At 39.2% G+C, this 16,862-nt stretch overlaps 1 pseudogene and 5 gene segments (V, D, J or C); 3 read left to right on the top strand and 3 right to left on the bottom strand.

Moving 5' to 3' along the window:
- Nucleotides 1-2,027: 2,027 nt before the first annotated feature.
- On the bottom strand, nucleotides 2,028-2,931 carry LOC125011257. The segment is given in 2 exon segments: nucleotides 2,028-2,767; nucleotides 2,875-2,931. Coding segments are annotated over 2 exon segments (381 nt in total).
- Nucleotides 2,932-3,201: 270 nt separating this feature from the next.
- Nucleotides 3,202-5,281, top strand: LOC125010686. The segment is given in 3 exon segments: nucleotides 3,202-3,233; nucleotides 3,596-3,645; nucleotides 4,809-5,281. Coding segments are annotated over 3 exon segments (411 nt in total).
- A 2,503-nt stretch (nucleotides 5,282-7,784) lies between these two features.
- Nucleotides 7,785-8,266, bottom strand: LOC125010685. The segment is given in 2 exon segments: nucleotides 7,785-8,107; nucleotides 8,215-8,266. Coding segments are annotated over 2 exon segments (375 nt in total).
- A 371-nt stretch (nucleotides 8,267-8,637) lies between these two features.
- On the top strand, nucleotides 8,638-10,659 carry LOC125010682. The segment is given in 3 exon segments: nucleotides 8,638-8,643; nucleotides 9,285-9,405; nucleotides 10,187-10,659. Coding segments are annotated over 3 exon segments (456 nt in total).
- A 2,740-nt stretch (nucleotides 10,660-13,399) lies between these two features.
- LOC125011256 lies at nucleotides 13,400-13,970 on the bottom strand. The segment is given in 2 exon segments: nucleotides 13,400-13,784; nucleotides 13,892-13,970. Coding segments are annotated over 2 exon segments (372 nt in total).
- Nucleotides 13,971-14,620: 650 nt separating this feature from the next.
- On the top strand, nucleotides 14,621-16,160 carry LOC125010681 (annotated as a pseudogene).
- Nucleotides 16,161-16,862: the final 702 nt, after the last annotated feature.

Raw genomic sequence — 16,862 nt, 5'->3', positions numbered from 1 at the left:
TGTAATAACTCTGAAAGAGTCATTGTACTTTGACACCGCATATTTACACTGTAGAATTTACTGTGTATGCTGACACTGTGTCTGGTTACATCTACAAATGTCTGGACGATCTCTCTGTCACAAAAAACATCACTGTAAGGGCAAACGAGAAACTGTGGATGACATCTGAGATACATCCCCTGCTGAAAGAAAGAGACGCCTCCTCCTGGAGACACTGGTGTCTCAGAAAGGCCAGGACCAAGTTGAACAAGACCATCAGACTGGCTAAAAGGGCCCATGGACATAAGATTCAGGAACAGTTTCAGGATCACAGGGACACCAGGAGACTGTGGCAGGGAATCAAATCTGTCACAGGCTACAAGATCACCCCTGCAACCTGCGATGACGACACTGACTTCCTGAATGAACTCAACAGCTGCTTTCATAAAACTCAAGCAGCCTACAGGAGGAGGTGGTTCTGATTCCAGTCTAGGGATGGACATCGGTAAGATTTTATTGATACCGATGCCATTATTGGTTCTGCTTATCGATGTGATTCTTTATTGATTCCCTTATCAGTTCCTCCTATGAAGATGTGGTCTAGAAAAGTGGATGTTCATGTTTTTGTGTAGACAACAAAATTTGATTGAGTTTCTAAACAAGAGATGAGAGCTTGTGTAAAAAAACAAACAGGAAATTGGTCACTGGATCCTCACTAGCGCTGCTCTGCTGAGACTGAGCAATAGCTGCTGTGTTGATGAACACATGGTACTCTTGGTATTTAATGCTGTGTGTCATCACCAAATGCTTCAGCATGTTGGTGGTGTTGCTGCCTTTGCTTGAAATTACGGTGCTGCATAAATTGCATGTTGCACTGTTACAGTCTCATCTGGAGATGTGTAGCCACATTTTCACCAATTTCAGTCTTTCTGCCATCATGTTGTCATGTAATGTGAAAGATGTGCATCCAAGTAAAGTTTCTTCTTCTTTTATTTTATGGTGGTTGTTAAACAATGTTTAGGTGCATTACTGCCACTGTCTGGACCGGGATGTAAAGATTAGGCTCAGAAAGATTCAATAAGCATGTAGGCTAATGATATCAATGAATTTAACCAGTTGGGAACCGGTTCTTTAAAAGAACTGTTTCTGAATCCCCATCTCTCGTCTTGACCCAGCTCATGTCTGTTGGATCCTGAAAAACAAAACAAAAACCCAAACCCACGTAAAGCTGCAGGTCCGGACCACATACTTTGCTGTATACTCAAGGGGTGTTCAGAACAACTGGCACTGGTCCTAACAGATCATCTTAGACTGGAACTGAAAACAGTTACTGGAGGTTTAAAAGAATATTCTCTTCTTCACGTGACTCATTTTTGCTTCCATGTGCATCATCTTTCATTATATTAATTGATATTTTATTGATGCTGGATGTAGTTGAGACTGAGCTCAGGTAAAAGGTCATGACCAAGCTTAGTAACCTTTACTGCCCCACTCTGTCTTTTCTTTATTCACCAGCAAAACAAACAAGAACCTTCAGTTATAATTATACATGAGTACATAAAAAAGTTATATGGTTAACATCATTTTTTAATTTTGTTGTTCACACTGATTGTGTGTCTTTATCTCTCTGTGTAGGAACTCAGGAAGCTATATTTCTCAGGACTAGATTGCATATATCAACATATTTGAGTTTTGAAGTTTGGTTTTAGCATTTGTTTACAGAGACTGTTAATTAAAGATAGGTATGATTAAGGTGACAGCTAGTAAAAGTATATTTAGAGTTACCGGTTTGCATGATAATCACAAACAAATGTCTGCATGTGTGAAAAGTAAATGATGGTGGAGATTAACACTGGAACTATGGGAAGACTTTGTGATAATTCTCAGTCATATGAATATTAATGATAGAATAGCTATTGATCTGAGACTTTGATGATGTTGATTTGTGTCTTCACTTTTCTTTTAACAGGATTTCATGCAGCATGAAGCTGAGGTCAAAGGTCATCACCAAGCTGTTCTCATTGACTGTCACTGTTATACAGGATGTATAAAATAGGAAAGAGAAGCAGAAAACCTGCTTTGACTTTGGATCTGATTAATAAGTGACTGATGGGAAGATGAAGGTTTTGTAAAATATAATAAAACAAGTTGATTTTATGATGTTGGGGATGATGCCTGAGATGTTGATGGATTTTAAAATGGAAACAATCAAATTTGAGAAAAGTGTTCATTGAATGAACAGTTCATCTATGTCTAGGAGATATTTTAAAATCACTTCTGTTGAAACTTGCATTCATTTTGTCTCAACAAATGCAGTGTATGATCTGTATGTACCTTATAACCAACGTCTGGTTTGTGTGTTCAGTGAACTGTATCAGTCTGTACAGTAGCTTCCAGCTGCAGCAGTCACTTCAGTTTCTGTTCAGTCTGACTGAGGGAGGTTTTTGTACGACGGTTTTTCACTGTGTGAACACCCACTGACTGTTGGGAATGTGAAGACTCTGACAGTAATAAACTGCTGCATCTTCAGTCTGGACTCCACTGATGGTCAGAGTGAAGTCAGAGTTTGATCCACCGTCTGTAAAACGATTTGGTGTCCCTGATACTCGATTACCAACATAGTAAAAAAGGAGTTTAGGAACTCCTCCATCTCTCTGTTGGTACCAGGATAAATAGTGGTAGCTGCTGTAATAAACATTCTGACTGGTCCTACATGTGATGGTGACTGATCCTCCCAGAGCAGAGCTCACTACTCCAGGCTGAGTCAGTGTGTACTGGCCTCTGGACTCTGAGGATACAGAGACAAAAACATAAAGCAGCTTGATGGTTTTGTGGGCTTCATTTCAGATGGATGGATGTTGATAGAGGAGAGGAGTTTGATTCTCTGGACTTTACCTGTGAAGCAGCAGCAGAGGAGAGTCCAGATGAGGACGCAGATCAAAGTCATGTTTTTGATGAGGAGGATTTCTGTGGCTTCTGTTGTCATGAAGGACAGCTGTCAGTCATCCAGTGTTGAACTCTCAGGACTATAAAGTCTCCCAGAGCACTGGAGCATGGTGCTGCTGATGCAAAGTGACTCTGTATGGAAATGCTCTGAGAGACTCCAACAGGGACTTGGATCGCTCTGATCATGCTGTTGATCAATGGATCAATCACTTCATTGTTGTATTGATTATGAAGTTGTTGAAAGATTTTACATTTTTAAATGTATCTTTCTTTAAAATGTCTCCTTATCTCTCCAATTTTTCAGTCAGGTGATCAGTCAGTTATCAATATCAGACCTGGAACAATATTTTATATTTTTTCTTCATATATGTGCATGAATTATTAAAATGTATTGCATGTGCATGTGTTACAATATCATCAGTGTTTAAATTAATCTCTGTCTCAAAATAAATGAAATTCAATGTGACTTTAAAAAAATAATTTGATATGAAATTAATTGTAAATAAAAATATAAATCCATTAAATGTTTTTCACTGTGTTGTTTCCAGTTTTCTTATCAGCTGACAAAATGATCCAAACAGTGAATGACTGAGTTGATTTTGTTTGTTTCAAAGTCAGAGAGCTGTGTCTCTCTCCAGTCAGAGGTTTTTGTACGGCGGCTCAATGAGTTTGTATCACTGTGGTTGACGTTCGGTGGAGGAACCAGACTGGAAGTTGGAAGTAAGTCAAATTTGAAGCTGTTTTATTTTACAAGCTATTCTCTCTTTTTATTTTCTTGACGTTTGTTCATCAGGCAGGAAAACTAAATATCTTTCCATGTGATATGTTTTATTTATATTTCTGCACCAAGAGACAAAGTTAACTTCACATCTTTAAGACTCATATCAATGAATATAAACCATTAGTGTGATTCAGAGGACAAATCCTTGTTTGTGGTTTCAATGGTCAAGTTGAATGTTGAGAGCTTGTAGGATTAGTTCAGTCTGATAGAATCAGAGAGACGTGTCTGTCTCCAGTCAGAGGTTTTTGTACGGCGGCTTAATGAGTTTTTATAACTGTGGTACACGTTCAGTGGAGGAACCAGACTGGAAGTTGGAAGTAAGTTTCCACTGTATTTACTAAATAGTAGATTGTAGATTCATCTTTTCAAATCCATTTCATGACTGTTTGAAGAAGAGTCAAAAGTGTCTTTTTCATTTCCAACAGTTTCAGTTTTCATGTTTCTATCTCCTCATGGAGACTAACTCAGATCAGCTTTGATGAAGTTTGATTCTCATTTTTGTGTCAAAGTGAAATTTCAAATCTTGAAGAGTAGAAAGGATCAAACTTCATTCCTCCAATGATCAGTTTCTAATGTGACATCAAAATAACTGTTGTTAGGATGGATTCAATTTGACTTGTGTCACGACAAACTGGACAGAGTGAAGATAAAGATGTGGATTTGTAAATGTAATTTTAGTTGAGATTTAGTTTGAAATCATGTCAAGAGTTTGTTAAATAATGATTGAACTCCACATGAAGATTATTTTGTGGCAGTGAGCTACTTTTCTCTACTTGTTTCCACTAAATCCTTTGAAGTCATGTTTGGTTCAGATGTTGATGATGTTGATGACAAAGTTTTCTTGGAAATGTTGAGACATGTGCTTGTTTAGTTTCCAGTGTAGTTGGACATATTTGAGGTCAAACTGGATGATGATTGTCTCTGTGCTGATATTCATGAGAGCTTTGTGAAAGGGAAGTGAAACCATGTGTGAGTGAGTGACTGGTGGAGCAGAAAAAGCATCTGACAGAAAGTTCTTCAAGGAGGAAATGGACTCTCTTACAGTCAAGGTGTCCAAGTGCCTGCTGTTTGATTGACAGCTGTGTGTTCCCTGTCCTCCTAGGTGATGCCCCCCCCACCCTGACGGTGCTGCCTCCCTCCGTGGATGAGCTGGAGCAGGGGAAGGCCACCGTTACGTGCCTGGCCAACAAGGGCTTCCCCTCAGACTGGAGTCTGTCCTGGAAGCTGGACGGCAGCAGCACCCTCAAGTGGGAGGAGAGCAGGAGCCCCGGGGTGCTGCAGAAGGACGGCCACTACAGCTGGAGCAGCACCCTGAGGCTCCCTGCAGACCAGTGGAGCAAGGTGGTCTCTGTGAGCTGTGAGGCCAGCCAGAGCTCCCAGACTCAGAGAGTCTCAGAGACACTGAGGAGAGACCAGTGTTCCCAGTCCTGACCTGACTCACTGGGACTCTCAGACTGCTTCCACTGTCTCTCTGCTTTCTCTCTCTTTCTTCTAATCTCTTTCTTCACTTGTTCATTGCTTGATGTAATCCTGTAAGTGCATACGTTTCTTAACAATAAAAACATATCAAACTTCTTTTGACGAGTTGTCTTTGTTCACATGAACTTAAATTAAGAACATCCGTTACAACAATGAAGACACTCTAAGAAGAAAGATGTCAACGTTCATAGGAGATTTTTTTATTTTTTATCATCATATTTATATCAAGTTTGATCAGTTTTCATTCAAATCCATGTTCAGACCATGTCAGTGTTAAATCATCCAGCTGTATGTTCTTTCAGAGGCAGATTCTTGTTATTTGTCCTAAATTATTTCTTATCAATAATTCTGATTATGTATATTTAAATTAATTAATCAATAATCCATTTCTCAGGTTTCGATCTAAAAGCACGATGTCATCAGCATTAAGTGGTTTAAGACTATTCTGATATTTTAATTTAAACAAAATGAGAGAATTGATTTTAACAGTAAAAACAACAGCACAGTCTGTGTCTCTTGGTGTCTGTCAGCAGAATGAACAAACTGTCATTTCCATTTCATTGCGTTTGACTGTTTAATAAATTGTTCTGAATAAAATATTCTGTTGGGAATGTTTAATGAACTAAAATATGCTTACAGTGCTTGAATATTAAAAGTATTGATGTTAAAAATATTGAAGCTGTTATAATTGTGGTCTGAAATGATCAGTTAATGATTGTGTTTGTGTTTCTGAGGAGCTGTTGATTCAGATCAGTTTCTCTTCAGCTGAAGGTTTTTGTACAACGTTGTATCACTGTGTGAACGGGAAGCTGTTACACTGCTGACAATAATTGTAGGAGCCACATTTAAATTTATTTGTATTCCATTATTTGCTATGTCTTTGTCTTTGTGAGTGTCCACCCTCTACAGGTGGTGATGGTGCCACTGTTTGAATAGCCGCCCATCATGCATCAGGGGGAAAGCAGACCAGCAGAGACCATCATTGACTGCAGTGTGTGAAGCTGCATGGGGAGCTACAATCTAGTTTGGCTGCAGCGTGGTCCTGACAGTTATTAGACTTATGCAAACAATGTCTTTTATTTTCTGTGTTTATTGAAGTTACAATAAATCAGCTTCAACTAATCAGCTCTCACTGGATTCTTTTTGGTCACAAACTGTGAGTCTGACACTGCACAACTGCTTTCTCAAAGTGATAAGACAAAGGAAACTGGAAATAAAGTTTTACAAGAAAACCAAAATGAATTTTTTCCACTACAATAATAAACACTTGAATCTTCAGACTGAACTGATGGTCAAAGTGAATTCAGTCCCAGATCCTCTTCCACTAAAACGATCTGAAACTCCAGACTGAAGAGCTGTAGAATAATACACTAAGAGTTTAGGAGATTCTACAGGTACCTGAAGGTACCAGCTGAGACATGTACCAACACTTGAACTGGTTCTACATGTGATGGAGACAGAGTGTCCTGGAAGAACAGACTGAGATCCAGGAGACTGAGTCAGGATGATTTCTCCTGATGAACCTGGAAAAGATGAAGAAGAGGAGATGAGTTATTGAGACAAATCCAGCTTGGAGGAAGATGATCAACGTCCAACCAGAAGAGGATCATTGGTTGGACATGGAGAACGCATGGAAGAAGCTCAATGCTGCTTGGTTCAAAGTTTCTCCATCACTGTGTTCAACCTGGTTTCATCCTGAAGCAGAGTTTTGAGCAGAGAGTCTCACCCTGAACAAGGAGCCCCAGGGTGGCCAGCAGTAGAGTCAATGACATCATCATTGTGCTGCTGGTGTGTCAGTGGCTCTGAAAGGACAGCCAGGACATGCTCTGATCAACACTGGCCTCTTAACGTCTGGGAGCAGAGAGGCAGGACACATGTCCAAACACACAGAGTCAGTCAGCTACAGCTGTCCAACACATATCATGCTGTTTCCCTCTCACTGTTAATACTCAACATATTTACATATTCACATAATGACATGTAGAGGATGTTGATGGTCTGCTGGGAAACTGATCCAGTGACTTTCTACTGGAATATTCTCTTTGTGATCATTATCAGTGATATTAATATTAATGACTGAATGATTATTGATCAAAAGCATTTATGATGTTGATCTGAGTCTTCAATATTACTTTTGATGGGATTAAAGTGAGAAAGCTGTGATCCAGCATGAAGCTGAGGTCAAAGGTCATGACCAAGGATTTTTCTCATTAACAAACACAGTTAAAAAGGATGTATAAAATAGGAATGAGAGTCAGAAAGGCAAATTTGATTTTGGATCTGATTAATAACTGACTGACAGGAAGGTGGAGGTTTTTGTGAAATATAATAGAATGTCATTTTCTGATGTTGGGATTTTGAAATGGAAACAATCAGATTTCACACCTGAAAAAAAAACTCATCTATGTCTAAGACATATTTGAAGTCACTTTTGTTGAATCTAACAACAAAAGTGTTTTATGACACTGTTTAAAGTTTTAACCAACGTCTGGTTTGTGTGTTCAGTGAACTGTATCAGTCTGTACAGTAGCTTCCAGCTGCAGCAGTCACTTCAGTTTCTGTTCAGTCTGACTGAGGGAGGTTTTTGTATGACGATTTTTCACTGTGTGAACACCCACTGACTGTTGGGATAGTGAAGACTCTGACAGTAATAAACTGCTGCATCTTCAGTCTGGACTCCACTGATGGTCAGAGTGAAGTCAGAGTTTGATCCACCATCTGTAAAACGATTTGGTGTCCCTGATACTCGACTACCAACATAGTAAAAAAGGAGTTTAGGAACTCCTCCATCTCTCTGTTGGTACCAGGCTAAATAGATGCCACCATGAACATTCTGACTGGTCCTACATGTGATAATGACTGATCCTCCCAGAGCAGAGCTCACTACTCCAGGCTGAGTCACTGTGTACTGGCCTCTGGACTCTGAGGATACAGAGACAAAAACATAAAGCAGCTTGATGGTTTTGTGGGCTTCATTTCAGAGGGACGGATGTTGATAGAGGAGAGGAGTTTGATTCTCTGGACTTTACCTGTGAAGCAGCAGCAGAGGAGAGTCCAGATGAGGACGCAGATCAAAGTCATGTTTTTGATGAGGAGGATTTCTGTGGCTTCTGTTGTCATGAAGGACAGCTGTCAGTCATCCAGTGTTGAACTCTCAGGACTATAAAGTCTCCCAGAGCACTGGAGCATGGTGCTGCTGATGCAAAGTGACTCTGTATGGAAATGCTCTGAGAGACTCCAACAGGGACTTGGATCACTCTGATCATGCTGTTGATCAATGGATCAATCACTTCATTGTTGTATTGATAAGGAAGTTGTTGAAAGATTTTAGGTTTACTCTTCAGGACATATCTTATATCACTGTCTACTTTGTTAATCTCTTTTATTTTAAAATGTTTTTTATTTTAGAAGTACAGACGTATTGCTCATCATTTAACTAATTGATGAGCAATATGTCTGTACGTCTAATTTTCTTCTTTTATACTTTTCTTTCATATGTATGAATTTCTAATATAAATTAGTACATGTGTCATATTATTATCTTTTTAAAATTTTTATATCTATCTTTAAAATGAATCAATCTAACATATATAAAAAAGCGATATATTTTATATTAATTATAAATGTCATAAATGAATCCTTTAAATGTGTTTCACTGTGTTGTTTCCAGTTTTCTTATCAGCTGACAAAATGATCCAAACAGTGAATGACTGAGTTGAGTTTGTTTGTTTCAAAGTCAGAGAGACGTGTCTCTCTCCAGTCAGAGGTTTTTGTACGGCGGCTCAATGACTTTGTATCACTGTGGTTGACGTTCGGTGGAGGAACCAGACTGGAAGTTGGAAGTAAGTCAAATTTGAAGCTGTTTTATTTTACAGGCTATTCTCTCTTTTAATTTTCTTGACTTTTATTGTTCAGGCAGGAAATCTAAACATCTTTCCATGTGATATCTTTTTTTTATATTTCTGCACCAAGAGACAAAGTTAACTTCATATCTTTAAGACTCATATCAATGAATATAAAACATTAGTGTGATTCAGAGGACAAATCCTTGTTTGCGGTTTCAATGGTCAAGTTGAATGTTGAGAGCTTGTAGGTTTAGTTCAGTCTGATAGAGTCAGAGAGACGTGTCTCTCTCCAGTCAGAGGTTTTTGTACGGCGGCTCAATGAGTTTGTATCACTGTGGTACACGTTCGGTGGAGGAACCAGACTGGAAGTTGGAAGTAAGTTTCTACTGTATTTACTAAATACTAGATTGTAGATTCATCTTTTCAAATCCTTTTCATGACTGTTTGAAGAAGAGTCAAATTTGTATTTTTCATTTCCAACAGTTTCAGTCTTCATGTTTCTATCTCCTCATGGAGACTAACTCAGATCAGCTTTGATGAAGTTTGATTCTCATGTTTGTGTCAAAGTGAAATTTCAAACCTTGAAGAGTAGAAAGGATCAAACTTCATTCCTCCTATGATCAGTTTCTAATGTGACATCAAAATAACTGTTGTTAGGATGGATTCAATTTGACTTGTGTCACGTCAAACTGGACAGAGTGAAGATAAAGATGTGGATTTGTAAATGTGTTTTTAGTTGAGATTTACTTTGAAATCATGTCAAGAGTTTGTTAAATAATGATTGAACTCCTCATGAAGATCATTTTGTGGCAGTGAGCTGCTTTTCTCTACTTGTTTCCACTAAATCCTTTGAAGTCATGTTTGGTTCAGATGTTGATGATGTTGAAGACAAAGTTTTCTTGGAAATGTTGAGACATGTGCTTGTTTAGTTTCCAGTGTAGTTGGACATATTTGAGGTCAAACTGGATGATGATTGTCTCTGTGCTGATATTCATGAGAGCTTTGTGGAAGGGAAGTGAAACCATGTGTGAGTGAGTGACTGGTGGAGCAGAAAAAGCATCTGACAGAAAGTTCTTCAAGGAGGAAATGGACTCTCTCACAGTCAAGGTGTCCAAGTGTCTGCTGTTTGACAGCTGTGTGCTCCCTGTCCTCCTAGGTGATGCCCCCCCCACCCTGACGGTGCTGCCTCCCTCCGTGGAGCAGCTGGAGCAGGGGAAGGCCACCGTTACGTGCCTGGCCAACAAGGGCTTCCCCTCAGACTGGAGTCTGTCCTGGAAGCTGGACGGCAGCAGCACCCTCAAGTGGGAGGAGAGCAGGAGCCCCGGGGTGCTGCAGAAGGACGGCCACTACAGCTGGAGCAGCACCCTGAGGCTCCCTGCAGACCAGTGGAGCAAGGTAGTCTCTGTGAGCTGTGAGGCCAGCCAGAGCTCCCAGACTCAGAGAGTCTCAGAGACACTGAGGAGAGACCAGTGTTCCCAGTCCTGACTTGACTCACTGGGACTCTCAGACTGCTTCCACTGTCTCTCTGCTTTCTCTCTCTTTCTTCTAATCTCTTTCTTCACTTGTTCATTGCTTGATGTAATCCTGTAAGTGCATACGTTTCCAAGCAATAAAAACATATCAAACTTCTTTTGACGAGTTGTCTTTGTTCACATGAACTTAAATTAAGAACATCCGTTACAACAATGAAGACACTGTAAAAAGAAAAATGTCAACGTTTATAGCAGATTTTTTTTGTTGCATTTTTTATCATCATATTTCTATCAAGTTTGATCAGTTTTCATTCAAATCCATGTTTAGACCATGTCAGTGTTAAATCATCCAGCTGTTAGTTGTTAGTAATATTTAAATTAATTCATTAATAATCCATTTCTCAGGTTTAGATCTAAAAGCACGATGTCATCAGCATCAAGTGGTTTAAGACTATTCTGATATTTTAATTTAAACCAAATGAGAGAATTGATTTTAACAGTAAAAACAACAGCACAGTCTGTGTCTCTTGGTGTCTGTCAGCAGAATGAACAAACTGTCATTTCCATTGATTGTTCTAATGTTGACAACATGTTAAAATATTAAATATCTACTCATCCAATCATCTATCTCTGTGAATATTATGAATGTGGAAGTGCTGTCACATGTCGCTGCACTAAATCTAGACAGTAGATACAACAAACAATGAGTTTCATTATTAAATGATTGAGAATTAATTATAACTCTGTGTTTGACTGTTCTGAATAAAAAATTTTGTTGGGAATGTTTAATGAACTAAAATATGCTCACAGTGCTTGAATATTAAAAGTATTGATGTTAAAAATATTGAAGCTGTTATAATTGTGGTCTGAAATGATCAGTTAATGATTGTGTTTGTGTTTCTGAGGAGCTGTTGATTCAGATCAGTTTCTCTTCAGCTGAAGGTTTTTGTACAACGTCGTATCACTGTGTGAACGGGAAGCTGTTACACTGCTGACAATAATTGTAGGAGCCACATTTAAGTTTATTTGTATTCCATTATTTGCTACGTCTTTGTCTTTGTGAGTGTCCACCCTCTACAGGTGGTGATGGTGCCACTGTTTGAATAGCCGCCCATCATGCATCAGGGGGGAAAGCAGACCAGCAGAGACCATCATTGACTGCAGCCCGTGAAGCTGCATGGGGAGCTACAATCTAGTTTGGCTGTAGCGTGGTCCTACCAGTTATTAGACTTATGCAAACAATGTGTTTTATTTTCTGTGTTTATTGACTTTACAAATAATTGCACTGCACAACTGCTTTCTGCACATGGTAAGACAAAGGAAACTGGAAATAAAGAAAAGAAAGTGAAAAAGGATGAGCCATTCAAAGAGGACTATGTCACGTTCATCAGTGACATACTCAAGAACAACAATGCTGAGGAAATCCCACAGGAGGAACTCACACAGCCACCAGGAAAGGTTTGGTACTTACCACATCATGGGGTGTACCACCCTAAAAAGAACAAACTGCGGCTTCATTCATCAATCAGTCTGACACTGCACAACTGCTTTCTCCACGTGGTAAGACAAAGGAAACTGGACATAAAGTTCTACAAGAAAAAGCAAAATGAATTTTTTCCACTACAATATTAAACTCCTGAATCTTCAGACTGAACTGATGGTCAAAGTGAATTCAGTCCCAGATCCTCTTCCACTAAAACGATCTGAAACTCCAGACTGAAGAGTTGTAGAATAATAAAATAAGAGTTTAGGAGATTCTCCAGGTTTCTGAAGGTACCAGCTGAGACATGCACCAACACTTGAACTGGTTCTACATGTGATGGAGACAGAGTGTCCTGGAAGAACAGACTGAGATCCAGGAGACTGAGTCAGGATGATTTCTCCTGATGAACCTGGAAAAGATGAAGTAGAGGAGATGAGATATTGAGACAAATCCAGCTTGGAGAAAGATGATCAACGTCCAACCAGAAGAGGATCATTGGTTGGACATGGAGAACGCATGGAAGAAGCTCAATGCTGCTTGGTTCAAAGTTTCTCCATCACTGTGTTCAACCTGGTTTCATCCTGAAGCAGAGTTTTGAGCAGAGAGTCTCACCCTGAACAAGGAGCCCCAGGGTGGCCAGCAGAGGAGTCAGTGACATCATCATTGTGCTGCTGGTGTGTCAGTGGTTCTGAAAGGACAGCCTGGACATGCTCTGATCAACACTGGCCTCTTAACGTCTGGACAGAGGCAGGACACATGTCCAAACACACAGGGTCAATCAGCTGCAGCTGTCCAACACATATCATGCTGTTTCCCTCTCACTGTTAATACTCAACATATTTACATATTCACATAACAACATGTAGAGGATGTTGATGGTCTGCTGGGAAACTGATCCAGTGACTTTCTACTGGAATATTTTCTTTGTGATCATTCTCAGTGATATTAATATTAATGGCTGAATGATTATTGATCAAAAACATTGATGATTTTTATCTATATCTTCATTTTTACTTTTGATGGGATTAAAGTGAGAAAGCTGTGATCCAGCATGAAGCTGAAGTCAAAGTTCATGACCAAGGATTTTTCTCATTAACAAACACAGTTAAAAAGGATGTATAAAATAGGAATGAGAGTTAGAAAGGCAACTTTGATTTTGGATCAGATTAATAACTGACTGACAGGAAGGTGGAGGTTTTTGTGAAATATAATAGAATGTCATTTTCTGATGTTGGGAATGATGAGATGTTGATGGATTTTTAAATGGAAACAATCAGATTTCACATGTCTAAGACATATTTGAAGTCACTTTTGTTGAATCTAACAACAAAAGTGTTTCATGATACTGTTTAAAGTTTTAACCAACGTCTGGTTTGTGTGTTCAGTGAACTGTATCAGTCTGTACAGTAGCTTCCAGCTGCAGCAGTCACTTCAGTTTCTGTTCAGTCTGACTGAGGGAGGTTTTTGTACGACGGTTTTTCACTGTGTGAACACATACTGACTGTTGGGATAGTGAAGACTCTGACAGTAATAAACTGCTGCATCTTCAGTCTGGACTCCACTGATGGTCAGAGTGAAGTCAGAGTTTGATCCACTACCTGAAAATCGATCTGGAATCCCTGATTGTCGAGTGCTAATGTAGTAAATGAGAAGTTTAGGAACTCCTCCATCTCTCTGTTGGTACCAGGCTAAATAAGTGCTATAAATATCCTGACTGGTCCTACATGTGATGGTGACTGATCCTCCCAGAGCAGAGCTCACTACTCCAGGCTGAGTCAGTGTGTACTGGCCTCTGGACTCTGAGGATACAGAGACAAAAACATAAAGCAGCTTGATGGTTTTGTGGGCTTCATTTCAGAGGGACGGATGTTGATAGAGGAGAGGAGTTTGATTCTCTGGACTTTACCTGTGAAGCAGCAGCAGAGGAGAGTCCAGATAGGGACGCAGATCAAAGTCATGTTTTTGATGAGGAGGATTTCTGTGGCTTCTGTTGTCATGAAGGACAGCTGTCAGTCATCCAGTGTTGAACTCTCAGGACTATAAAGTCTCCCAGAGCACTGGAGCATGGTGCTGCTGATGCAAAGTGACTCTGTATGGAAATGATCTGAGAGACTCCAACAGGGACTTGGATCACTCTGATCATGCTGTTGATCAATGGATCAATCACTTCATTGTTGTATTGATCAGGAAGTTGTTGAAAAATTTATATTATATTTAAACGTATCTTTCTTTAAAATGTCTCATTATCCTCCTATTTGTCAGTCAGATGATCAGTCAGTTATAAGTATCAGACCTGGAACAATATTTTATATTTTGTCTTCAAATATGTGCGTGTATTATTCAAATGTATTCCATGTGAATGAGTTACAATATTATCAGTTTTTAAATTAATCTCTGTCTCAAAATAAATTAAATTCCATGTGACTTTAAAAAAATAATTTAATATGAAATTAATTGTAAATAAAAATATAAATCCATTAAATGTGTTTCACTGTGTTGTTTCCAGTTTTCTTATCAGCTGACAAAATGATCCAAACAGTGAATGACTGAGTTGAGTTTGTTTGTTTCAAAGTCAGAGAGCCGTGTCTCTCTCCAGTCAGAGGTTTTTGTACGGCGGCTCAATGAGTTTGTATCACTGTGGTGGACGTTCGGTGGAGGAACCAGACTGGAAGTTGGAAGTAAGTCAAATTTGAAGCTGTTTTATTTTACAAACTATTCTCTTTTTATTTTCTTGACTTTTATTCATCAGGCAGGAAATCTAAACATCTTTCCATGTGATATGTTTTATTTATATTTCTGCACCAAGAGACAAAGTTAACTTCACCTCTTTAAGATTCATATCAATGAATATAAACCATTAGTGTGATTCAGAGGACAAATCCTTATTTGTGGTTTCAATGGTCAAGTTGAATGTCGAGAGCTTGTAGGTTTAGTTCAGTCTGATAGAGTCAGAGAGACGTGTCTCTCTCCAGTCAGAGGTTTTTGTACGGCGGCTTAATGAGTTTTTATAACTGTGGTACACGTTCGGTGGAGGAACCAGACTGGAAGTTGGAAGTAAGTTTCTACTGTATTTACTAAATACTATATTGTAGATTCATCTTTTCAAATCCTTTTCATGACTGTTTGAAGAAGAGTTAAATGTGTCTTTTTTATTTCCAACAGTTTCAGTCTTCATGTTTCTATCTCCTCATGGAGACTAACTCAGATCAGCGTTGATGAAGTTTGATTCTCATGTTTGTGTCAAAGTGAAATTTCAAACCTTGAAGAGTAAAAAGGATCAAACTTCATTCCTCCTATGATCAGTTTCTAATGTGACATCAAAATAACTGTTGTTAGGATGGATTCAATTTGACTTGTGTCACGTCAAACTGGACAGAGTGAAGATAAAGATGTGGATTTGTAAATGTGTTTTAAGTTGAGATTTACTTTAAAATCATGTCAAGAGTTTGTTAAATAATGATTGAACTCCTCATGAAGATCATTTTGTGGCAGTGAGCTGCTTTTCTCTACTTGTTTCCACTAAATCCATTGAAGTCATGTTTGGTTCAGATGTTGATGATGTTGAAGACAAAGTTTTCTTGGAAATGTTGAGACATGTGCTTCTTTAGTTTCCAGTGTAGTTGGAGATATTTGAGGTCAAACTGGATGATGATTGTCTCTGTGCTGATATTCATGAGAGCTCTGTGAAAGGGAAGTGAAACCATGTGTGTGTGAGTGACTGGTGGAGCAGAAAAAGCATCTGACAGAAAGTTCTTCAAGGAGGAAATGGACTCTCTCACAGTCAAGGTGTCCAAGTGTCTGCTGTTTGATTGACAGCTGTGTGTTCCCTGTCCTCCTAGGTGATGCCCCCCCCACCCTGACGGTGCTGCCTCCCTCCGTGGATGAGCTGGAGCAGGGGAAGGCCACCGTTACGTGCCTGGCCAACAAGGGCTTCCCCTCAGACTGGAGTCTGTCCTGGAAGCTGGACGGCAGCAGCACCCTCAAGTGGGAGGAGAGCAGGAGCCCCGGGGTGCTGCAGAAGGAACGGCCACTACAGCTGGAGCAGCACCCTGAGGCTCCCTGCAGACCAGTGGAGCAAGGTGGTCTCTGTGAGCTGTGAGGCCAGCCAGAGCTCCCAGACTCAGAGAGTCTCAGAGACACTGAGGAGAGACCAGTGTTCCCAGTCCTGGACCTGACTCACTGGGACTCTCAGACTGCTTCCACTGTCTCTCTGCTTTCTCTCTCTTTCTTCTAATCTCTTTCTTCACTTGTTCATTGCTTGATGTAATCCTGTAAGTGCATACGTTTCCAAGCAATAAAAACATATCAAACTTCTTTTGACTAGTTGTCTTTATTTACATGAACTTAAATTAAGAACATCCGTTACAACAATGAAGACACTGTAAAAAGAAAAATGTCAACGTTTATAGGAGGTTTGATCAGGTCAAGTTTGATCAGGTTTCATTCAAATCCATGTTCAGACCATGTCAGTGTTAAATCATCCAGCTGTCTGTTCTTTTAGAGGCAGATTCTTGTTATTTGTCCTAAATTATTTCATATTAATAATTCTGATGCTGTATATTTACATTAATTCATTAATAATCCATTTCTCAGGTTTAGATCTAAAAGCACGATATCATCAGCATTAAGTGGTTTAAGACTATTCTGATATTTAAATTTAAACCAAATGAGAGAATTGATTTTAACAGTAAAAACAACAGCTCAGTCCTTGTCTCTTGGTGTCTGTCAGCAGAATGAACAAACTGTCATTTCCATTTCATTGTGTTTGACTGTTTAATGAATTGTTCTGAATAAAATATTTTGTTGGGAATGTTTATTGAACTAAAAGATGCTCACAGTGCTTGAATATTAAGAGTATTGATGTTAAAGTATTGAAG

Source organism: Mugil cephalus, chromosome 7 (genome assembly GCF_022458985.1).
Source record: "Mugil cephalus isolate CIBA_MC_2020 chromosome 7, CIBA_Mcephalus_1.1, whole genome shotgun sequence".
Taxonomy (NCBI): domain Eukaryota; kingdom Metazoa; phylum Chordata; class Actinopteri; order Mugiliformes; family Mugilidae; genus Mugil; species Mugil cephalus.
The sequence above is the reverse complement of the archived record's forward strand: the minus strand, read 5'-3'. Positions and strand labels throughout refer to the sequence as shown.